The sequence below is a fragment of the Rhamphochromis sp. 'chilingali' genome, assembly GCF_963969265.1.
Source record: "Rhamphochromis sp. 'chilingali' genome assembly, chromosome: 22".
NCBI lineage: Eukaryota > Metazoa > Chordata > Actinopteri > Cichliformes > Cichlidae > Rhamphochromis > Rhamphochromis sp. 'chilingali'.
In genome coordinates this window covers 10715753-10741326 of record NC_137950.1, presented here as the reverse complement: position 1 = coordinate 10741326, position 25574 = coordinate 10715753, and the positions used below count along the sequence as shown (strand labels likewise).

The 25574-nt window shown below is 43.1% G+C and overlaps 1 protein-coding gene across 1 annotated transcript in view; it reads right to left on the bottom strand.

The window, feature by feature from the left end:
- tex2l (testis expressed 2, like) overlaps positions 1-23850 on the bottom strand; it is a 36006-nt gene extending 12156 nt beyond the window's left edge. Inside the window, exons 1-7 of the mRNA XM_080873056.1 lie at positions 23528-23850; positions 13068-14500; positions 9853-10053; positions 9346-9673; positions 7376-7611; positions 7149-7298; positions 6949-7048 (exon numbers count right to left, since the gene is read on the bottom strand). Coding sequence (XP_080729182.1) covers positions 6949-7048; positions 7149-7298; positions 7376-7611; positions 9346-9673; positions 9853-10053; positions 13068-14459 — 2407 coding nt within the window. The 5' untranslated portion in view covers positions 14460-14500; positions 23528-23850. The remainder of the gene's footprint in view (positions 1-6948; positions 7049-7148; positions 7299-7375; positions 7612-9345; positions 9674-9852; positions 10054-13067; positions 14501-23527) is intronic.
- Between the last annotated feature and the right edge of the window lie 1724 nt (positions 23851-25574).

The window sequence follows — 25574 nt, the reverse complement described above, 5'->3', positions numbered from 1 at the left end:
CATACTAAGACAATATCAGTTGTGGAAACCTTGGATTATGGCCTTGGCAGTCTTCTCTCTCCCCAGGGATCCGTTCCATGTCACCCTCTATTATGATAGAAATGATGATGAAATTTACAGGGACCTGTTCCAGTCTGACCTTGAAGGCCAGACTTGGAATGTGTGTTCTCAAAACATCTATGTCGGTCCGGAGGGTGTCGCGGCAGCAGTAAAATTAACCGACGAACAACGGCCTTGGTTCAAAATGGGACCTGATTCAGTGCCCCATATAACATTGGCGGTCCATGAGAGTCATCAGGCGAAGGAGCTGGGGACGATGGTCAAAAGAGCCCTCGAGGAACCTGGCTGGCAAGCTACTCAGATTCCAGACGTTTGGTACTCGCCAAAATGCAAAATTTATCGTATCACTTGTCAATCAGAGGACACAGTGATGTTGGAGCATCAACAAATCTCAAGAATTCATGGGAGAGAAAGAACAGACCATGCGGATGCAGTTGCCGCACTTGCGACTCTTCCTGACACTTTGTGGTCAGCAGGGCCTACGGATGTGGGCCAGGCCACGTGTTCGCCCGTTTTGTTCCAGCTGAAGTCTGAAACGCCAATTTGGAAACCACAGTATAGGCAAAAGAGAGAAGCTGAGGAGGGAATTGCAGAAACTATTGAGGGGCTATTGAAAGTAGGGGTGCTTGAGCCCTCTCAATCCTACTGGAATACTCCTATTTTGCCAGTAGAGAAGCATGGGACAGGAAAGTACAGAATGGCACATGACTTAAGAGCCATCAATGCCATTTTACGTACTGACACGGTGCCAGTCCCAAACCCATACACAGCCTTGACGGCATTAACACCAGATCAGAAGTGGTTTACATGTATTGATTTAGCGAATGCATTTTTCTGTCTCCCATTGCATGAGTCTCTGAGGGACATTTTTTCATTCACATATGGGGGACAACAGTACAGATACACAAGGTTGCCACAAGGGTTTGCACTTTCCCCTGGCATTTTCAACCAAGTGTTGAAAGAAGCTTTATCGCCATGCCATCTCCCAGAGGGGTGTTCACTAGTGCAATATGTTGATGATTTGCTCATTGCAGCTCCGTCTGCTTCGGCATGCACGGCAGCTTCACTTACCATACTGAAGAGACTCGCTGAGTGCGGTTTCAAGGTCAGTAAAGAAAAGTTGCAGTTGGTCCGACCAGAAGTAACATTTCTGGGCCGTGTCATTGCTCACAAATCAGTGGGTCTGCTAAACACTCATCGTGATCAGATTTTGACACATCCAAGACCGCGTACGGTTAAGGAGTTGCTCTCATTCTTGGGGTTAACGGGATACAGCCGGCACTTCATTCCAAATTATGCAGGCAAAACAGCCCTGTTGAGGGATTTGGTAAAAACGGCAGGTGTCAGAAATCTTAAGGCTGAACTGCCATGGACATCGGCCACTGAGTCGGCATTTATTGCATTAAAACAGGACTTATCTAGATCGGCTGATCTTGCTATCCCTAATTACGAACAACCCTTCTATCTTGATGTTTCTGAAACACACGGGATAGCTAATGGGGTGTTGTTTCAGAAAAAAGGGGGAGGAAGAGATGTACTTATGTATGTCAGCATCAGGCTGAATTCATTAGAGACAAGGCACCCGAGATGCACTCAGCATGCCATTGGGGTGTCAAAAATTATACAAAAGACAGCACATATAGTGAGGGACCATCCGTTGAAGGTGCTGACCACCCACAGTGTGGTGGCATATGTTAACTCACAAGCCTTCACCATGACACCTCTTACACAACAGAGAGTGTGTAGAGTTTTAGATGCTCCTAACTTGACCTTCACACATGAAGGAATTAACATGGCAGATTTAATGGAGTCAGGAGGAGAACCTCATGACTGCGCAAAGAGAGCTGAAGTGGACGAGAAGATAAGAGAAGACTTGAAAGCAGAACCTCTGACAGGAGCTGAAGATTGGTTCACTGATGGATGCTGCTACAGGGACAATGAAGGATTAAAAGCAGGCTACGCGGTAGTTTGCAGAAAAGGGGCTGCATTTGAAGTGAAGGAGGCTGGAAGACTTGAAGGGCAGCAGTCAGCCCAAAGAGCGGAAGTAATTGCTCTAAGTCGAGCTTTGAGACTTGCAAAAGGAAAAAGAGTCAACATTTACACGGACTCAGCTTATGCTTTTGGAGCAGCTCATGTGGAGCTAGCCCAATGGAGAAGAGCAGGATTCAGGACAGCAGATAACGCACCAATCTGCCACAAAAAGGAAATGGAGGAACTTGAGCAAGCCTTGGGAGATCCAGAGGAGGTGAGCATCATAAAATGCAAAGGCCACTCCTCAGGGACCGGCCTGATGGCCAGAGGAAATCAGGAAGCCGATCGAGCTGCAAAAGAGGCAGCGGGTTATAAAGCATCACGACAGATGGTACAAATAACGGTGGAAGAAGAATCAGGAGTTAACATGCTAGAGGAGGCCAGGAAGGCCCAAGGGGAGGCTGCCCCAGAAGAGAAGGGGATCTGGAAGAGTCGAGGAGCCTGGGAAGAAGGAGGTCTCTGGCGAGGACCTGACGGTCGACCAGTGTTGACAGCCAACTTGGCAAAACAGAAGATTGCCGAAGCGCACGGCCTTGGACATGTAGGTGTCGCCCAGATGGGGAGACATCTGTGCCATTGGTGGCATCCCTTTTTGAAGGATATGATCAAGGAAAAGGCTAGGACGTGTCTGATCTGTGGGAGGCACAATCCGAAGCCAGTGATTAAACCAGAGGCAGGTAAGTTCCCCATTCCAGAAAGACCAGGTGAAGAGATTGTCATTGACTTCACTGACATGATTGATCCAGGTCCAGGAGGAGTTCGATATCTACTGGTAAGTGTAGATGCTTTGACGGGTTGGCCTGAGGCATGGCCTACCAAGAGGGAGGATGCAAAAAGTGTGATTAAGTGTTTAATCAATCATTACATCCCCCGGCATGGTTTCCCTAAGCGGATTAGGTCCGACAATGGGACTCATTTCAAAAACAAAGATTTGGCAGAGGTAGAACAGAAGCTGGGGTTACAACATAGATTTGGCACAGTATATCACCCCCAGTCGCAGGGAAAGGTAGAAAGAATGAATCTAAATCTGAAGAATAAAATTGCTAAGATTTCAGCTCACACGGGGCTAAATTGGGTAGCGGCCCTGCCAGTTGCATTGATGATAATAAGATGTTGTGTTAATCAATCCACAGGTTTCACACCATATGAGCTGTTGACAGGACGACAGTTTCCAGGTCCTTGGACAACAGTTCCGGCGGAAGAAAGTGTAAAAAGTAATAGAAAACATATTGAATGTTGGAAAGAATTAAAAGCTCTTGTGTCTAGTTTCACACAACAGGTTGGAGAAGGGGTGAAAGCGGAGGACAGGTCCATCCCCGATGCCAAGGCGGTGTGGCTGAAGGTCATTAAGCGAAAGTGGAGAGACCCAAGGTGGACCGGACCTTTCGAAGTAATTGCCCGAACCACCAGTGCTGTCCGTCTAAAGGGAAAAGGGGAGACCTGGTTCCATTGGTCTCAGTGTGCAGTCGCGGACGAGAGTTTGTTGGAGCTAGCTTCCACCCAATCGACGCAGGAGGGAACATAGAGCCAGAATAATACTCGTTCCACCTGTGCTACGGTCCTCCTCAGTAGTCTAACCTGAGTGAGGCGAAGAAAGAAGAGGAGCGTCACGCGCCAAGGAGGAATCCATTACAGGCTCTTAAATAGGCTAGGGCTCTAGTCTAAAGTATTTGATAGTTTGAAGGAATCGTAATAGTTTTGTATGTTACTTGCATATTTTTATACTCATAACCTTATACTCTTCTTTTTGTAACTTTATCTTTTTAGTATAGAGTAAAAGTAAACGAGCCTGGGAACAGTCATCATGAAATTGTGGGAAAATTGGAAAATAACGGGGGTGTTGGGGTTAATAAGTGTTATAACGTGTTTCTTTGTTTTTTGGCAGACAGGTGAATTGCCCAGACACAGAGGTCTATCCGCTCCTGAGCCCGAACCGATCAAATCGTCGAAAAAAGTCAAGCGTGCGGTTGGTTCAGGTGGGGATGATGGGTGTCTCAAAGCCAGTGGCGGAGTCGAGTTTGGGTATGTTAATGGATCTACAACAGCGTTCACATTCGATTTGTGTCAGGTAATTAAATGCTCGGGTGACGGGAATAGCTGGAGAACATATAATGTGTGGGTTTGTTATCATCCAATGATGTGTTACCCTAAGTCGGTGTGGGGCCCATCATGGGATAGTGACACCTACACCTATGTAACGGATCAGTGGTGTTCTTGGCAGGATGTGGTCGCGTGGACAGGAGTAGGATGGCAGCCAACGGTGCCACCGGCCCTTGAAGGAATAGCTATTCAGAGAGATTATTCTGTTACAAATAACCCTATTACTCTTTCCCTAGGACCATGGAGTGAACTCCCTGAACCTGGGTTTGATGGAGGTGCGTTTTATTTAGTAGTAGGGGTAGATAAAGTAGGGACAGATCCATTCGGGTTAATTCGGGTGAATTTATTTAATCCCAGGTTTAAACCGCTGGGAAATGACTCAGCACTGAATCTCACGGTGCAAACAGATCCCGTAGAGACAGTTACTTACAAGGATCCAGAACAAAAATGGTTTGTTGCCACTGATTATACTAGGTTAAGACCTCAGGAGTTGATAGAGCGTGCCACAGGTTTTGGAGATAGGAATCTTTGGTTAGATTGGGTGGCTCAAAATGCTAAGGAGCAGAAAGTGGTTGATTGTGTTGCTTGTGCTACCGCTCGACCACATTTGTTTACTGAACCCGCTCCTCTGTATCCAGAGGATGAGTGGGGATATAATTGCATGTTGAGATTAACTAGAGAGGCGGTGGACACAGGTAACTGCACCACTTTGTCAGGTTTATATCCGCCAATTGATAAACGCACACAACCAGGTTCATTCACACCAAAACGAGATAATTATACATGTTTTGAGTTTTCTACAGACAGAGTGAGATTTAGGCTAGGAAGGATTAATCCAAGCTGGTGCCAGAGGACAATCACAGGTAGGACTAACAATGATGTAGGTGACCCAAGCACAATTATAGGCACCTGGGCGAGAGGTGGGCTATATTATTATTGTGGGGAGTACACCCTTTTGGTGCAGGTTCCCTTGGGGAGTGTGGGAACGTGTGCTCTGGTGCGCTTAGCTGCACCTTTGATGCTCATAGGCAGTAGGCTAGAGACAATCCCACAGCAAGGTGCGGATGTGTCTACAGCCAGACGGAGGAGAGCCGCAGGAGCTATCCACAAGTATGATCCAAGACGGGACTCGCCAACCTGGATAGACTCAATAGGAGTTCCCCGAGGAGTTCCAGATGAGTATAAGTTAGTTGATCAGATAGCGGCCGGGTTTGAAAGTGTGTTTCTGTGGGTGACTCCCAATAAAAATGTTGATCGCATTAATTATGTTCATTATAATGTGTTGAGACTCTCTAATCTCACCAGGGACGCGGTGGAAGGTCTTGCAGAACAATTAGGTCCGACGTCGTTAATGGGAATCCAAAATCGCATGGCGCTGGACATGTTATTGGCCGAGAAGGGAGGCGTGTGCGCGATGTTCGGAGATTTATGTTGCACCTTTATTCCCAACAATACAGCTCCGGACGGAACAGTCACGCGGGCGCTGGAAAATTTGAAAACGTTATCTAGAACCATGCATGAGCAATCAGGCGTGAACTCAAGGCTGGGAGATTGGTTCACATCTGTTTTTGGGCAATATAAGGGATTGTTTATGTCTGCCATGTTTTCTCTTCTAGTTTTTCTAGGTTTGTTGCTGATCGGGTGTTGTCTCATTCCTCTGGTGAGGCAGGTGTTGGGTAATCTGGTGAGCAGGGCCATAGCTTCTGGTTCAGCTGGGTCAGCTGGTCCGGAACATATGATGCCGTTGCGAGAAGCTGCCTGGACGGAGGAGTGACACAATATCTCTAAATGTTGGCCTTTTTTCAAAAGGCCAAAGAGGAGGAGTGTGATCAGGAGATATTTTATTTTGTATTCTTACAATCAGTTATCATTGATTAATCATTTACCATTGTTGAATCTGTTGACAGTATAATCTTTTAATCACATCTGTGTTACTTTGAGCAAATATTAATGCACACTGACTGTTTATATAAAGTTGTTGCACGTTAGAGCAGTCACACCATTTAGACCCACCAGTCCTGTTGGGCCTGGCAGGCCTGCGTGTGGTTCTGCACGTACGCCGGCCTGTAACTACATGCACGCACTTATGTAACACACACGCACGTTCACCTACACACTTAGTAATAATAGGAGGGTCATCTGAGGACAGTTTTTCTGATAAATACACTTTCACAAAATGCACAATGTAATACACACTTGTTTTTCTTTTAAGAGTAGCAGTTGATGTCTATATAAGGGAAAACTTTGGGATAGGCGGGGAATTGTTATCATTTGAGATCATTTCCAGTAAAGATCCAACTGTGATGTCATAAAGGCAATATAAGGAGACTGATGCTTCAGTTGACGAGAAGATTCGATTGCAAATTGTCTTTTCCCACACTCAGTGCACAAAGTGTGTAATAAAGATCACTATTTTTGACACCTACTTCGACTTGGGCTTGCTTTCTTCTCTTCCCTAACTCGAACGAACCTTAACAAAAGTCATGATGTCACACAGCTACATTCATGCTGATAAGCTTAAATTTCCCTCATCGTTAGGAGCAGCCAAACGGCCTGATTTCAAAACACACACACACACGCAAATATGCCCCAAATTGCAGAGTAATGGTTGCCCTGCCCCACAAGATTACGACAGGATAACCGTGTCTGATCTGATGCTGAGGTCATCGCTTGCTGTGTTTGTGTATTTGTGTAAATCTCTTTGCATTTTGTGTTGCCCTTATGTTTTGCGGTGTTTAATCTCCTCTCTGCACTCACCTCTGGGGTTAACCTCTGGTCTGGAGGTAGCGGTGATTTGCGGCATTGAGCTGCCCATATCCAGCTCAGTCAGAGTCAGTTCATTCATAAAGTAAGGCAGCTGTAGAGAATATTGCATGATTTAAAATCACAGGGGGGCAAAACTGTGGTGTAATTATGGTTAACCTTTCTGACTCGGCAGCTTTCACTACTGCTCTCACTCTAATTTTGCTGAGTTTCTTCTGAATCTTGTGGGAGACGGCGTCGGCCCAGCGCTTCTCTCGCAGGAAATCCCAGAAGATCCGACCGAGTAGAGCGTTAGCCCAGGCAGTTTGGCTTTTCCCTGGGTACTCTGCTAGATCACAGGTACACTTAAAAAAATAAAGACAAGGAAAACACAAGTTTAGATCAAATTAAAGGCTGCATAGTTTGTAATGGTAAAGCTTACATCTGTGCTGCTGGCTCCAGGACTACAGAGTGGGGTCAGCTCCTCTGTAACCAGGAGACGGGCCATATAACTGGGGTAGTCGAGCACAGAAAGGCCCCTGGTGCTACTGGAGGGCGCTCCGGAGATAATGGGGAATGGGGGTGTGGATGGGGCGTCCTCGTCACTGCTGCCCACTCTGCTGGAGCCTCTGCTGCTCGGGACATTAACCTGTACACTGGTGCGCTGTGTTTGGTCACCTGGGAGAACACAGGATCATTTAATCATAGTTCTGACAAAAAGTAACTCTGATAATTTTTCAGAGCAAAGCGACCCACTTTAAAACCAGAAAATCTCATGCCCAATCATAAATCTTCTCTCTATATAAAATATAAAATAAAGTGATTTATTTCTTGAAAACTGTATTCAAAAAACATAAACAACACAGACACGGATTTAAATGGCTAATTCTACCCAGTCAATGCGTGGCCGACCTGTCACTGGGACACAAACTTCAAAAAAAGAGCAGAGTAATATCACAAACTAAATATATGTACATATATATGCAACTATACATACGTGTGATACTCTCGGCCGTGTTGCTATAACAACCCCATGCACATTAAGTTCTGGTTCTGGATTATAATGGAAAATGACCAAGTTATGTCGAGCTGATTAGGTACTAGCGGAGAAGGGCTATTTGCAACTTGCAAGTTGTCTCATTTTCAGCAAGGGATAACTTGCAAGCTACTTTGGCTAGTTTCACAACATCCACCTTGGAAATCTTGAGTGAGAAATATTGTACTATGGGTTTTAATTTCTGAAAGCTTTTTTTTATAGTGATCATATCATCGCTTATGTTGCAGTTCCTCATTAATCCTCTAATATATTTTCCACATGAACAGGGCAGCTGGAAGTCTGTTTTTGATGGACAGACTTGTAGATGATGGTATCTGAAAGAAAATTCTTTGCAAGCATATATCTTCAGTTTTTGAGGAACAATCTGTTGACCATGTAAACTCCACTGGAACCTGGCTGACCATTAGTTTCTAATCATATCTACAGTATGTAACGGACAGACATAGTTTTCAGGATGTGAAAGTGAAGCTAAAGTGGAAATACCTCATACCTACAATCTTTTTAATGACCAAAAGGGGGCGACTGTACATATAAGACAGCAGCGCTACTGCTTTATCCATGACTTCAATCACTAGTTTGAAGTCAGTATATCAATAATGTTCTCATTTAGAATAAAACATCATTTTGGGTGTAGTATCAACAATTTCTTAGTCGGGTCCACCCTTCCCCCCTAAACCAAAAAAATAGCCAAACTACTCAAGTTGCGCTTTCAAAACTGGAGTTCACAAAAAATAGTGTCTGTCCATCTTTGATATACAGTCTGTGGTTTGAACCCTGAATCATCCTGTGGTGTGGGAGTATTGATGAACACTTTTCCGATATGTTCTTGTATTCTGTGATTCCCGAGTATATAGTAGGTGAGACCACTACGACAAAGCTAGGGGCAGTGTTGCCCCTGTACGACAGTGCATTTATGCTAAGCTATGCTAGTCATCTCCTAGCTTCAGGTTTTTACTAGAACAGTACAGGAGAGACAGCGCTAATAGTATTCTCAGCTCCTCAGACACAGGAATAATCATGCATGATTATTTCAACTATTACTCTATTTGAATTTACTAAAATGACCGTTTAGATTAAAAACCAGCCTTTCCCAAGAGCGCAGCATGACAGATACTTTTAGTGCCGCGGATTTCGGATGAATAAAGCTGCCAGTGGAAGAGGGAAGTGTAACAGAAGCATGATGAAATAACAGATTTGATTTAAGAATATTTGTAGTAAAACCGTTTCAAGTTTCCCCAAAACAAGGCTGGTCTCTGTTTTTTATTGCATGTTCGCTTGAAATGGATTGCCAGAGCACGTAATCCATATTCCACTCATATATTACAGATTCCTAATGCATTAACAACGTGTCATACCCTTTGTGCAGGAGACATATTTGCTCTGTCTGTTTCTCTCCTTTTCCCTTTCTGTGTCCATGGATGCAAACAGGAAATGATGGAACCACTCTTCTTTCTCTCTTCCCGTACGGCCGAAGAGGTAAAGAACGGTGGGAAGCTCATGGTCATATTTGGAGGATCTTGGTTTTGGACTGGCTGATTCGGCTCCGGACTCCGATCCTCGCCTCTCCTCCCGCCTTCCCCCCTCATCCTCCTGAGATTTTGCCCCCCTGGTTAGCTGGATGCAGATGGGATACTTTGGGTTCCACATCCTCTTCTGCGCCAACACAGATGGCAGCAGGAATACCTTTGGGAAAAGCAAGCAGAGTTCAATGGCGTTGAAGCAAAACTGTTAAACGGGGAACGTAAACAGTTTATTTTAATCTTGAGAGTTAATTTCAAAATCAAATATTTCATTTCAGCCAGTGGGGCCTCAGATACAGTAAAACCTTTCATTTAACACTATTACTTAGCGAGTTCTCATACTTTGCTATTTGCCAGCTGATAGCAGCGTGACTTGACAAAGGTGGGCTCGTGGAATCTCTCGTCATACGTGGCCCTGCGGCTGATGTTCGATCGTGGCGTTTCCAGACGGAGACACGATCCCTCCAGGGTGGCAAACACAGAGTGAGTCAGACCTAGATGGCTGGTTTCTGGGTCGTAATCAAATATCTCATTCATCCAGCCCTGAAAAGAAAGAAAGTAAGAGGTGATTTAAAATCAACACTAGGGGTTTTTATGCACATTCAAGTGAGAAGTAAACACTTCATCTCAAATTGTTCCAGCCGTGAAAATCCTGATCTTTGTAATCAGACTGAGATGTGATGTGGAGAGCGAAAAGTAAAGGTGCATTTTAAACGCTTTATTTGTCAGTGAAGGTTTCAGTGAGAGCTGATGTCTCGGGACCAAACTAGGCAAATTATATTCAACTCTCTTGATTTTTAAAGATATGCTTTATCTTATTTCACCTTTACAAATACTCAATGTGCGATTGAAGTGCAGACTTCCAGATTTAATTTAAGGCAACAAACAAAAGTACCTCATTAACTGTTTGTGCACTCCACTTTAAAGTTCCAGTCAACTAACTGGTACATTACACACAGTAATTTAATAATTTAAAGCAGAGTCACCCTATGACCTCTGAGACTGCCTCACAAACCTCCCCAGCTTTCACGTTTTAATTGCTTTCAAACTGATACCCAACTGCTAATGGCCAAAAAAGGGAAGTAGCTCAATAGCGAGACAGCAAACATTGTTTTCCACTCTTCTCCATCCCTAGTCTCCATCCTGACAAATTACAGCTTATTCCAGTCTGTATTTCCCACTAATTGCCTCTGGAGCTGACAGTGTCTGGGTGGTGTAGTCCTCCCTGGTTGCCCCGTGTCAAGCTAAGCCAGGAGCAGAACAGCAATTATCACTGCGGCTCCAGCACTTTTCATTATTGACGGTTTTAATTGTGTTCCAGGATCCTCGTGTACGGTAGTAGCACGCCACATTCAGAAGCTTTAATCTGAGAACAAAACAGTCAGACCTGCTGAAGCGACTCGCCAGCATGACATTGTTATTTTGGACCAAGTGAGCAGCAGTGAAGACTAATAACAACTACTTGGCATACTCTGGGTGCTGAAGTTTACTTGGAGGAATTTTTTAACAAGCTTTTTAAAGTGAATTCAGAAATTAGTAAATTTTCATTCGTATAAGAGGTAAACATTTTGAAATAGCCATAATCCCACTGTGACCATACTAAGGTACATGTTTCCATCCATCTGCTTCATGTGAACATTTTAGACAAAACTGAAGTTTGTTTACAGAGTAGGAACATGCCAACATGAAAAAACTTTGTGCACTACAATATGAACCTGTTTCAGCTCTCTGTGCACAGGGGGGTCAAAAATCAGAATTTGTTCTGAGACTATTAATGCCCTATTTTGCAGTAACTCTTGATCCCATCTCCACATAATATTTATACAACAGTATTTGTTCAATTCATTCTTTTGAACACTTATCAAATTCAAGGTCACAGGCAGACAAAACCTGTCAAAGCTGGATAGAAATGACTTTACACCCAAGAGAGATTGCCACTCCATCACAGTGTTGACACACAGAGACCCACGTCCACACTAATACATTTTCGTTTTAAACCGCATCTTTTTCTCTCCGTTTTGGCCTGAGACGGCGTTTTTGGTCAAGGAAAACAGAGTATTTTGAAAACACTCTCCAAAGCGGATCCATTTGAAAACTCAGTTTTTGCGTCGCAGTGTGGACAGCGAACTCGGAGTCTTTTCGTAAATTAGACATTTTAGTCATGTGATGCAGTCATGTGACCAATTAAACTAAGATAGCGGAGGGCATTAGACAGCAGTTGTTTTGTTTGCTCTCAATTTTGACAGCCCTATTAAAGATTAATATCAGTCTGAACATGCTCCACATAGCTTTTCTTCAAATTCTTTAATTCTCACTCACTTTTGCAACTTTGTACTTTGGTTACTCGCAGCAACAACTCCACCTCATTGTGAGTCCATTTAAAAAACTTTTCCTCGACATTTTGCCGCAAAGTTTCAAAGAGCCAAAAAGTAAATAAATGGCAGACAGAAATGACGCAGGTCGAATCGTCTGGCATTTCACGCATGTGCAGTACTGGAACGTAAGCGTTTTCGGCCGTTTCAATGTGGACACACAACTCTGTGAAAATGAATGAAAACAATAGTGTGGACGCAGAGCGTTTTTAGACGTATACGCCGTTTTCAAATTTATCCGGGCTAGTGTAGACGTAGCCCCACAAACTCTCACATTCACGCCTATGGCCAATTTAAACCTCTGAGATCAAAGTTTTCAGCAGCAATACCGAACCCTAACCTTAACTCTACCTATGTAATTAGAATAGTTTTTGGGTTGCTTTTAAAAAAAATCTGTGTCTTGACAGTTAAGGAACAAACAAAGAAAATGACCATCCTGACACAAATTAAAAACTACTTCCCTTTTAAAAAAAACGTTTGACTATCTCAAAAACAGAGTTAGGTTAAGTTGAGAGTCAGAACTAGATTTATTACCTACAGTAACTTATAATTCAGAGAGTTAAAATCTCCAGTCGATGTAACATGCATATCTGAGCCTGAAAAATAACCCATACCAGGGAAGGTGGGACAGACAGAAAGGCCGCAGATGACTAAGAGCTTCAATCCAAGAACTTTCTTGCTAATAAGTGCAGAAAATGGAAAAGCCAATGTACAGTATATATACATTTGCTTTTGCCAGTTTTCAAACATTTGGTGGAAAATTGTTCAGCTTAACAGCCTCTGAATCAAAATAGAGCCAGTTGAGCTCATAGTATAAAGACTATAAACAGGTGCAATGTGGGGTATATGTAAAGATCACTGATTGATGAACAAAAATGTAAAATAAATCCTCAAAATTTTCATCCAGGACTACTTAGTTCTCCCTTTTGCCAGCCTTTTTCTAACACTTCAACTGGCTGTCGGGTCTAGTCTCATTTTTAACCCCGTTCCCTGTGAGTTGGAGAATGAGGAAAACAAAGAAATTCAATTCTGTATCTGTTGAGCATTATGGCACCTTCAAGTGCCATAACGCACTTGATTCCCAGGCATTTTTATGACAAACTAAAAATGTGTGAGTACTGGAGCTGAACAGAGGTGTCTGAAAATAAAAGTGACATTTTCATCGTTGATGACTCATCCATTTACCTTGAGTGTGTCAGGCTCAGTGCTTACAATGCCACCTGTCAGAATCCCTTCTCCCAACAGCGTCTGTGGCGGTCTATAGGTATGGACTGAGTTGCTAGACCTGGAGGAACCCATCCGAATGAGCCAAAGCCCTAGCAAGAAGCCCAGTGCTAATCCCAGAGCCAGGCCAGAGAAGTATGGACTGAGAGGTAGGATAAAGTAGCCGTATGAAAGCACTGCCACACAAAATAAACTCATTCGTGGCAGAGGGTGAGGGGGCTGTGGAACGGGAGAGGTCGTGGGTGCTGTTAGAGCCTGAGAACCAGGCAACCTCCTCGCCTGCTTATGAGTTTCGATGGCAAACACTTGCATCATATCACCATCTGTACATATTTCCAGCTCCTCATCCCTGTGTTGCTGCACGTGGTGATGCACCGGGCAGGGGCAGTGCTGAGTTCTCCCGAGATGTCTTACAGAAGGCCACTCAAAGACAGAAAAAACATCAGCATCTGTTTTCCTGGCGCTTCTCACAGGAGACTCGGACAGAACAGTGTCTGTGCTACTTTCCCGCCCCAAACCTCTGGAGCTGATCTGGTGAGTTCCCTGGTTCTTACACTGGTGTTTGGGGCTGCCTGAGCTTTCTTCCCTCCTGATCTTACTGAACATGCTGCTCAAAGGTTCGTGCACAACCTCAGTGAGCTTCCTCTTGGTGTCCTCCAGTTCCATTTTGAAGAAACCACCTTTCAGGCTGTCTCCGCTTGGGGAAAGCGAACTAGGAGATGGGGGAGCAGTCCGAGAGTCCCCATTGCTGCGGGTTTTCGGTTGTGTCAGCTGCTTCCACAGGTGGAGGTTAAGTCGGGAGTCTGATTTGGACTGCGACACCTCGGGCTCTGAGCGGGAAAGCTCTGTGGAGATTGACTTGACGAGGCTGAGAAAAGGTCTGGGTTTGAGGGTGGAGCTCTCTTTCAGATCCAGCTCTGTGGACAGAGACTTGACCAGGCTCGCTAAGGGTCGGTGGGTGGGTGAGGGCGGGCCAGGCAAGAGGAAGCTTGGGCCCAGAGAACCAGAACAGTTCCCCAGGGAACCTGGCGTTGAGGGAGACAGAGGGACATGGAACTCTTCGGACTTCACCCCTCTGTCATCCTCGACAGAAAAATGTTTCTCCTTTGAGAGCGATATAGCAGGGTAGTCCTCATCATGCTCAAGGGAGAAGATGAACTCACTCTCATCCAGGCTGTCCCACTCTCCTTCAGTCCCTGTTAGCTGGATCACAATCCCTCGGGGGAGATGCCTCTTTGTCCCGAGGGAGGTGGCACCCACTGAGGAGAGACCGTGGGGTTCCTCGGGAGATCTGCCACCTGCTCCACCTTTGTCCTCGCTTCCTCTCTCTCCATTTTTACCACCTTCTGCCATTTCTTGACTTTACATTTCCAGGCCGAGGCACTTATGTGTCACTGAAAAAGAATAAAAAAAGACACGGTCAGCTACATCACTAAGCCTCAAGGGCAGAACAAATGAAAGCAGTCAGGGTCTGAGCTGTAGAGAATGAGGAAGGGCATCTTTTCTGTGCTAGTGCGTAATTTCCAAAGAAACTGCTTACTGATGCCAACTGCGCATTAATGTGTGAATGCCGCTTAGTTGAGCTCTGAAGAGCTGTGGAAACCTACATTAATCTGAAGACCAGTGAGCCTGAATCACAGCCAAGTAAGCATGTCTCCCATAGCTGTCGCTCCACATACTGAAGGTTTTTTAGAAGCATGCAAAAATAGACAAGACAGACTTTCTTCCCCAAATGTTGCACAAACTAGGGCAACTCAGGCTTGGATCTATATGCTTTTTGGCCCTGATATGAATGCATTTATGGAAACAGAAAAATCTGTGCATGATAGTAAAAAAGGGGTAATTTAAATATGGTAAGATCCCTTTAAAGCAGAAACAAACATAAAAAAGCTCCACTCATTCTGTGAAGCAGTATTCAGAATGTAATCTCTCTCCAGCGTCACCCTCCAAAGAGCCTACTGTCAGCCACTGAAACTGAGCCACAACGCTCCCTGTGATGTCTTCTCAAGCTGCTTTGAAAGTTACTTATGCAACCCTGAGATGAATAGTGAGGGGGGATGTTTTCTGTCGTTCACCCCCCACCTCCATCCCCGCATATGGCCTTTGTGTGTCGCAACAGCATTGCGCTTTTTCACATAACACGGCCACCACCAACAAACTTGTAAAATGATACAAGTAAAAACCAACATTGGAGAGACGCATTAGATCAGCTCTGATTTAGTGAATGAAAAAAGCAGTTCTGTGTCCCAAAACACAAGTTGGAAACCAGCATAAAGGCCCAGTGGGAGCCCTTTTATTTGCAGTCTCTTGAGGTCAAGTGCCCTGCAAGTTGAACCCTACCTCTTACTGTTCAGATTTACGTAACTGTATTAGGGCACTGTGTGGCACAGTTTCACCCACTTCCCCAGCAGCTGGTGGATTCTGACTAATCTGCTCTTGCCCAAAATGGACGGAGGGGAGATAAACTAACACACACAGATGTGTTGAGGCGGCTTTACTCCTTCCTCACAACCTTTAACGGGATGGAAAGAGGGACCAGAAGCTGCAAGGTGCTAAATGCACTCACACATTAAACAACTGTTAAGCTAATAATGTTTTGTCCAAGCTGACTGTTGTCTTATCATCATGTGAGTTAGGAAACTGCTGTGGACTCCAGATGCTGCTGTAGTTCTAATCCAGATGTTTTTATAACAATCACGGCAGCTATAAGTCGGCTTTATGCATAAACGCATATAAGATTATTGTATTGGTCAAATAGCATAACACAAAATCCACAGTGGAGAGGGCTTTAAGCTAAAACATGTGCAGGTCTTCTATATGTCTCAAATAAGACAGAGAGAAAATAAAACTGTACAGAAATTGCTGTTAAACACCTTAATTACACAGGATTCATGTGGAAGTGTTGCTTCAGTGATTGTCTATAGTTGTTCCTGTCACTTGGGGGGACATGTCTGCTGGTGGGAACCTCATAAGCAGAGGTGTGGACTCGAGTCACATGACTCGAGTCATTAATTTTATGACTTTAGACTTGACTTGAAAAAATGTTCTAAGACTTGTGACTTGACTTGGACTTTTACACCAATGACTTGGGACTTGAATTGGACTTGAACCGGTTTACTTGAAAAGACTTGATATTTTACCCCAAATATAAAATTTAACATGCATATTATATAGAGATTGAAAATGTGACGTCATTCACGGGTAGAACCGCAAAGGATTCTGGGAACTCGTGGCAAGCGGTACTAGGCTTTCAATTAAAATCAGTCACACAGCGATAAAAAGAAACACAAAAATGTCAAGAAGCTGTTGTATTATTAACTGCAATAGCCGGTCGCATGACAGCCACGGGAAGCCGACGGGTAAAGAGATCGGTTGTTATCGGATTACGTCGTTGAAGAGAAATTGTTCGAGCCATGTTTCCGAAGTAACAAAGAGGCGACGGGTGTCCTGGATTGCAGCCATTCTAAGACCAAATATAACGTCCCAGAACACTCCAGCTCACAGGTTAGTCTGCTCCAAGCATTTACACAAAGGTCAGTCTGCTGTTGTAGTTAATGCGTCATTTTCTTAACATAATTAGTGATATAGGTTACAAGCAAGTCTGGCGCTGAACAGAAATTGTCGCGCTATGCTCCTTTATTTATTGTGCATAAATAGTGAATTGTCCTGACACAATATTGCGTTTCGCTTCTGTTATTATGGTACATTGACAAAAACATATACTTTTATTCACAGGATAAAACAGGTTTTTTGTATCACTAATTGCCCAGTACGATTACAGCATACAATATTATTGTCACTGCTACATTTCTGTGATGCTACCAGAAATTATTTCCACTACTAATTAATTACCGTTGAGCTCAAAGGTCCTATTAATAAACGGTTAAGGAATGTGTATTTATGACGACAATTTGTGAGACTGGTAAACTTATGATAGGTAGATGGTCTTTCGTTCGACACGGTGCATTTCAAGGTCCTGTACCCATCCGTCGGTAAACTGTACCTGGGCTTGTTGCAGTGACCTGAAGTTACTAAACTTCATGAGTGTGTGCACTCACTCCAAGAACCGTATGATTATAAATATGCATATAAATATGCTACGATGAGATAGCTGACTTCATCTAACTAGCAAATGTTGTCCAGGCTACGTTGGTGATGCAGTTTTTTTTAATATGTATGATATTTTTGTCATGCGATTTTAAAGCTGGTCCTACAACCGCATCCAAGAATAACATGCAGCTTATCTCAGAACTGTCGGTGAAAATTATTCTTGGAGCTAGGTTTAATTGAGCTGCATTTTAAAGAGGTGCAATTTTACAATTTGTGTATATTTTCTAAGTTCACTATTTTGTCATGTGTTGAGAAAAACACAGATTTAAAAATTACATGGTCTAATATTTACATTTAGCATAACTGCAACATGCTTTTTTTTTTTTTTTTTTTTAAAGACTCGAAAGGACTTGAAATTCAAAGTTTCAGACTTGTGACTTGACTCGGACTTTTACACCAGTGACTTGAGACTCGACTCTGACTTGCCTGACATTACTTGAGACTTGACTTGAGACTTGAGGATAAAGACTTGAGACTTACTTGAGACTTGCAAAACAATGACTTGGTCCCACCTCTGCTCATAAGAACTAGAACCAATCATTACAAGCCAAGATAACCAAGCTTCGCTTGGAAGGTAGCATTAGCCGAGCATTAGCCCATTAGCGAGCTGGCTATTGCTAACTTGGTGCATATACAACAGGCTGCTTATTCACAGAGTGATCAGTTTCCTACATTTTGAAGTACATCTTACACAATGTCCACGCCGTTCTCTAAGGACGTTTGCATAACGTGATTTCATTCGCTGACTGCCATGCTGGAGCATGACAGTTAGTGAATGAAATGAATGTGACTTGACTGGCTGATGTCAGTGCTGGTGCTTCAGAAGTTAAATTTCTCTCAGCTTTCAGCACAAGCATGGACAGGTTAAAAATTGATATAGCTTTCAAGTCAGAAAAATGAAGCCAGTGTCGTAAAAAAAGGATTCTAAATGAAGGACCCCAGATGGCGATAGCTGTGGTTAAGGCTGTTCGATATAACGATATATATCGGATGACGATATAAAAACGTCATTTCATTTTGCGCTATCGTTTGTTTCATGGTGTCGCAAAATAAACTGTTTACGGCAATATTTTTTCATTGTTTTGATGGTCACTGTAGCGGCTATATTAATTTCTTAAAGTTCTGTCTTTCTCTTATATTTAATATAACCACACTACGGGCGGACAAGCGCCTGTTTTTAATGGGTTGTCGTTAGCAACAACGACAGTAAAACCATCGCATGTCCGCTTGTTTATTTTCCACATAAACCTTTCACAATAAAGCTCAAGATCCTGTTGAGACTTTTCAAAATAAACGGAATCACTTGAAAGAGGATGCAGCGTATTGATGGATGAGAAGCAAAAAAAGAGCCGCCAGGTGCTAAAAAATAAACCTTAAGACTCAAACGTTAGAACAGGCTTTTCCCCGCAGCACGCCGTGTAATAAATACTCAAAGAAAACAGCGGCCGTTACAACTTATGTCTAAAGATGTATAGTTTCATACATCGGTTAAAACACTCGACTCCAGGTACACGACGCCCAGCTGGAAACACTTCAATTACCCGAGATTCACAGAATTTACAGAAAATATAAAATTTTTTGTGATTTATATCGTTATCGGGACGATAGATGTTTTATATCGGGATATGAGATTTTGGTCATATCGCACAGCCCTAGCTGTGGTTGCAAAAAGACTTCCAGGGCTATTTATAGAAAACAACTTTCTGTCTTGACCTCTAAAGACATTCAGTTGGTCAGTCATTTTTTTCAGTAACTCATTTTGGAAGAAGTTACATGCTCCAATTTGTCACTGTATTGATATATAACTGGGCTCTAGACTAACTTTTTGCCACGGTTGCACTGGTGCACCTAACTTTTTTTCTTAGGCGCACCAGCACAAATGTTAGGTGTAAATGATTAACTAACAATCTTGTGCTTGTGCTTAAAGTGCTTTGGCACTCTTTGGCAATATTTTAGACAATGTTAAATTTAATCATCACATCGGCCTCTCCTGACGACCTGTTTGCTGCTACCTGCTGCTGAAAGGCCGTGGGGAGAGGGGACACTTGGGCAGCGCATTTACCACGACATATAATGTGTTTTCTGGATACACTGTGCTTTTTCAGCATTCAAAGATTGATGGCTCTGTGTCAGAGCACTGCCTATGAATTTCAGACAGATCAGGCCTTAACTTAACAAAAAAGTTATCAATCGTTCTTTTCAATAGAATCAATAGTTTCTTTTCAGGCAGTGAATTTCGGTTGGAGAGACACAAAACCTGCAGCTCAGAATCTAGCGCAAAAAAGGCGTAAAGACAGTGCAGACCCGACACATCAGAATCAGTGAGCTGTCGGCTTTCAGCCCCAACGGCGTGTCAGTCTACGTGCCGTCAGGTGAGAAAGCTGAGAAAGAGAAAGCTGATTTTGATGCGTCGGGTCCGCTCTGTGTGTCTTTGTGCGGAATCCGTGTACAAGCTCTCATTTACTGTTTGGTGGTTGTTGAAATAGTTTTGTGAGCTTTAACCTGAGATTCTGGGGTTCCTGGCAAAATACATTTATATTTAAAAGTCGATTCAGGATTTAATGAATCGATATCGCTTTATTCAAGCTCACCTCTCTAAATCCACCTGCACTTTCAACTGGACCACGGCCAATCAGAGAGGTCCCGCCCCTGACTATCTCTGATTGGTTTAGACCACGATAGGGGCATAATGTGTGTCTGCTGTTGACCACACAGAGACTTTCAGAATTGCAGAGACTTTTTTTTTGTTACTCGAACAGTTGGTCGCACCGGTGCGACCTAAGATTGTTTTTTAGTCGCACCATTGAAAAATTTGGTCACATTTGCGACCAAATTGGTTGCACTCTAGAGCCCCGTATAACAAAATTTAGAGCCAAAATGAGCCAAATGTCTTTTTATGACATTTGTATAAAAGATATATTTGGGCGTTTGGATAAAAGCTTTTCTTCAGTCTAGAGGGAGGATGTGTAATGCCTTCCAGAGGGCAACCATGTAAGAAAATGAGAAGCATCGTTGATGATGTCTTTGACCTAATGTACATATGCTCAACTGAAAATAGCTGAGTGTTGATGGCCATCTGTGCTGATTTATTCAATTTCAATTCAATTTTATTTATATAATGCCAAATCACAACAAAAGTCGCCTCAAGGCACTTCATAGATATTATGATCATAGATTTATTAACTCTCTCAAAAGCCTTTTTGTTTGTATGCCTGCTGCGCTGATGCTAACAACTGTTTTGACAGATTAGCTTTCCTCAGTGTCTCAATTAGTGCCACTTCTGCGCCTTCTTCACCAGACTGGTTGTGTTTATAATTCATGTGAGGTTCTGGAACATGTGTGCTAAAAAAATTAAAGTTGAATAGTCTCCAAACAGTTTCTCCACCTATGTTTAATGGAACAGGTTCCTAGAATAGAACAGAATAGAATTCAACTTTATTGTCATTGCACATGTCATAAGTACAAGGCAACGAAATGCAGTTTGCATCCATCCAGAAAGCGCTTTAGTAATAATATAGGTATATTACAAGATATGGATCTATTATAGGTATGTTACAATGTACGTGGTGTGAAGCTATGTTATGAATATGCTATAACTATAAGTATCTATAGGCTGCAGTCAGTGTACAAGCTATGTACAGGCTATGAACAGGATATAAATATGGTTAAAAATATGAGACTATACAGATTGTAGATATACAATTGTAAGTATTAATAAACAGTTGTAAACAGACCAGAACAGAACTATAATTATTGTATTGTACAGAATGATTGTCTATACAGAAATAGTTCTGTATAGGTTCCTATTTCTGTCACCTGAAGCTAGTGATCAGTTCTTTTGCTTTGGAGGTATTGAATGCCAGGTTATTGATGAAGCCCCACTCTGATAGTTTGCAGAGTTCATTCCTGTTGGCAGAATTGTTATCATTATATATTAATCCAATGACATTGGTACCATGTCCAGTCTTGATGACTAAGTTGGTGCTGGGGTGGATGTGCAGTAGTAGGTGTACAGGGAGTAGCAAAGTGGGCTTAGCACACAGCCCCGGAAGAGTGTCAGAGTGGGGAACTCCCAACTCTGTGGTCCATTTGTTAAGAAATCCTTGACCCATCTGCATGCGTGCTCACTGTCACCAGTGTGCTGGGCATGACTGCGACTTTAAAACAGGGCTTCAGAAACCAATGGGCGACATCACAGTACTTATGTCCATGTTTTATATGGCTTATGATCCACATGTACAACTAACTACATGTTTGTTTAACTTACACTACTATCTTACTGTATGTTTACATGCTAACTTGCAAAAAAACAGTTTCTGAGGTTATTCCTTCTGTACCAAAATGCAGACCAACTGATAAATAACAAGTGTGGCTCAGAACTTGATCCCTGATGTGTTTTTGAGAAGAAAATTAGACACAAAGTCTAATGTTTCAGAAACATTTACACAAATATCAAGATCCCTATATGATGTGTTTGTGTGATCTCTGGGGATTTCCCTGACTTTGTCCTTTTTGTCCACTTAGTTAACTGTGCATTTGGAGTATTCATCTGCGGCTGTCAGGGGTTGCTGAGTGGATGTGGAGAAAAGGACTCAAACGCAGGACTCACGGTGAAGATGCAGGGTGTTTATTGTGAGGGACGAATGACGAAAACAGGAGATGGCTGACTGACTGAATAACTGAATGAACGGCTGACTGATCTGAACTTGGAAGGCAAACATGGGGCATAGACAGCAGTGACAACATTAATGACGCGACGCCGACCAGGAGAGAACTGAGGACTTAAATACACCGGCTGAACAATGACTGATAGGTGATGGTAAATGGCCTGTATTTATATAGCGCTTTACTAGTCCCTAAGGACCCCAAAGCGCTTTACACAACCAGTCATCCACCCATTCACACACACATTCACACACTGGTGATGGTAAGCTACATTGTAGCCACAGCCACCCTGGGGCGCACTGACAGAGAACTAGAACATAATGCACACAGAGTAACGTAACACAAAACAGGAAGTGGAACGTACAGAGGATAAACAGTGAACATGAACTGAAAATACTGGTCAACAACCCAGAAACCCTGACAGTGGCAGCCCCGTTGGGCATTGAAAACTGTGTGAAACAAGGGCAAGAAAAAAGTAATAATTTGGTGTCTCAACATTACTACTCCTAAAGCCTTTCATTTGTATTTGTGATTCCAGAAACTCATTTCAGTTTCTTAACAGGCAACATGAAAAGCTCAACCACAAGCTCACTTGTCAAACAATTAGGCCATAACAGATCTTAACATGCAATCCAAGCATTCAAATGACAGGGTGTCTTTCACTCACTTTCTCTGTATGTGAGTGTAGAGGTTTGTGTGTTTGTGTGGCGCGCCAATCAGACACAAACAGTAACAATCTCAGATTAACATTAATGCAGGGCTTTACTGTGAAATCTGACAAATCACAGAGCCGGATTATGGGCTAGACCAACATTTGCTGGAGTGTGTTTCCAAGCTAGCTCATCTCAGCTGACCCAATGTTGATTGTAGTTATTAGTACCAGTGCAATACTTTAGAGTCCCTTAGCTATGAGTCATCTTCCTGGGCTTAAAGTGAAAGCCAGATGATTGACAAATAAAAAATTGCAGGAATCATATCCAGACTGAGGACTTATGGGAGATTCTGCTCTTACATGAACCTGAGATGGAGGCCGGTGGAGACCACAAACAATATAAAGATACCCTGAGATTTTTTTTCTTTTCACATGAAAAGTCGAAGAATGTCAGTCCCTGTTAGATTAAATATTACAAGTAACAACTGACTTCTTGCAGCAGTTTAAAAGCAACTTCAACCTCACTAATAATAAAGTTATGAGTTTGAAAATGACACTCGGGGCTCCTCCCACGACGTTCAAACAATAAATGTAATAAACGATACATCAATCATTCAATCAATAATAAGAACAATCCTTTTTGCACCAACATATGTGATAGGTATGAAAGAAAATATAAAATATTATTGGCTGACTTTACAGCCAAATCCAAGAACAGTTGTCTCATATAAACTATTAAAGCACAGAGTGCAGCTTTGGAACAGCGCATACAGACCGTGTAGCAGTAAAATCTTCACTTTTGCATCCCTCCCTGCATGCACAAGACGAGCGTGAAAGGAAATCACGGCGGGAGAGGTGGAAGTTAAAGAGACGATGGCGAGTGCGCACAATTAGCTAAAAGAGCAGACACGTCTCCTCCGCTTATGATGTTTGGAAAATAAAATAAAATAAAATAAAAGGAAGATAAAAATGTGTTTAGGGGGCGTTTACTTACCCCGGGAAATTGTATGTGTGCGGAAAATAGTTAAACCGGTTCGTTAGTTTTGTCTTCCTCCGGGTTCCTCTCCATTTGTGCGCGAGAGGACTGCGAAATGCGAAAGTGTCGCTCTTCTGTTCGTCTGCCTGCCCCCCCCAATTCTCTTTCTCCCGTCTTCGCACGCGCGCACACCTTCCCTCCGCCCGTTTCCAGATGTGTCACGCGCTGCTGAGAATCACAGCTCAACAGCCTGATTATGAAAAGCGTGGCCGCGCGGCATGGTAATCCAGATTAACCACAGAGTTCTGCGGTCCTAACAGACACTCGCACAAACTCACCCACGCACACACGCACGCTGGCACAGTGTGTGTCTAGTAATCGTCTAATTGTATCCTACACACCACAGGGTGACAGCTGAAGTACACCCTGAGGGTTGAATACCGTTACACAGCCTACTGCATTAAATTCCGTTACTCGTCTTATCGATCAAAAGTACCATAATCAGCAGAACACACTGATACTGGAATGTGCGATTTTTAAAAAGAGTATGTTTAGCTTGAGTGAAATGCCAGAGAAGACTTTTATGCGATGCTAAAAAGGAAAGAATAAATACGGCTCCCTTCTTCTGTGCAGTTTGGCCTACATAAAACACAATATGAGCCCTAGAAATGACAACGTGAGGAATGGGGCAGACTGGCCTGCAGGCTGCAGCTGGGGTAAGAGACAGTAACCCCCATCCATCACTGCCTGGAGGAGGAGACTCAGTGAAGAGCTACAGCCTGTGTACAGTTTGGTCATTTTCATGGTTCTGTTTTACTTTAACTCTGCTCTGTTGGTATTATGGCGTTACACGTTTTGTTTAACTTGTTGGTGTTAACATATGAGCAGTGAGTGGAGTCATGGAACCAGAGGGTCCTTAAATAGTCCTGAAAGGGTTTGTTTTTGCTCCTGTGAGAACTTAAAAGATTCCTTGAATTAAATATATGTCCTTAGTCACTGTCATTTTTCTGGTGCGCTTGTCATTGCTGCAGCACATTCAGTTTGCAGAGGTTGTCCAGCTCCTCCAGGATGGCACATCTATGCATTTCATTGCAAGAACGTTTGCTGTAGCTCTCAGCACAGTCTCGAGAGCGTGGAGGAGATTCCAGGAGATGGGTGATTACACAAAGGTGAGGTGAAGGCTGTTAGAAGGGCTTCAACCCAGCTGCAGGACTGGGATTGGCTTCTTTGTGCGAGGAAGAAGAGGAGGAGCACTGCCAGAGCCTTACAGAGTAACCTCCAGTGGTCTACTTGTGCATATTTCTGACCAAACTGGCACGATGTCCTGATATCCTTTATTAGGACCTGTGATCACACCACAGTGCTGTGCAGCTCCATTGGCATTTGCATGTGAACAAAAGAAGTAACTACTCCTCAGACTTTCTGTCAGACCATAAATTGGTGTTTTTTTATTGCACTGTGAAGCTTGAGCATTAGTTCTCTTTAGCAGTGTCATTTTCTAAAGACTCTCTAATGGCCACTTGAGCTTTCAAACACAGAGTGAAAGCAGCATGCTAGATCAGCGTCTCCAGCAGGAGGCACAGGACTGAAAGCGGGTCACCAACTTGGCAGCTGGCACAGCATATAATTACTGTACTGTAGATGTTAGACCCCCCAAAGTAGAACACTATGAAGTGCATTGGGTCAAAAATAAAAAGCTTCATAATAAGTGTATTTACGAAGTGTGCAGATTTTGTGACATTTTCAAACACAGACCAGGTGGAAGCTTGCCTCAAAGTAAATCTAATCATGCAGTATGGTAAAGCATAGCTTTAAGGTATTAAACATACTTTAAGGTTTTCCCCTATTTATTTAAAATTTTGTTAAATTTTTCTGTTTAATGCTATTTCCTGGAAGAACACTCTTTTAAGCTTTCTGGTGCAGAGCTTCTTTTCATCACATTATCATATTAACCTTCAGATATTGAATCTCAGATAAAGAACTGAGTCCCTTAAAAAGACAATCGCTGTGGTGGAGTTATGCAATCTCCACCACAGCAGCTGCATAATGGAAATAGTTCATGTAG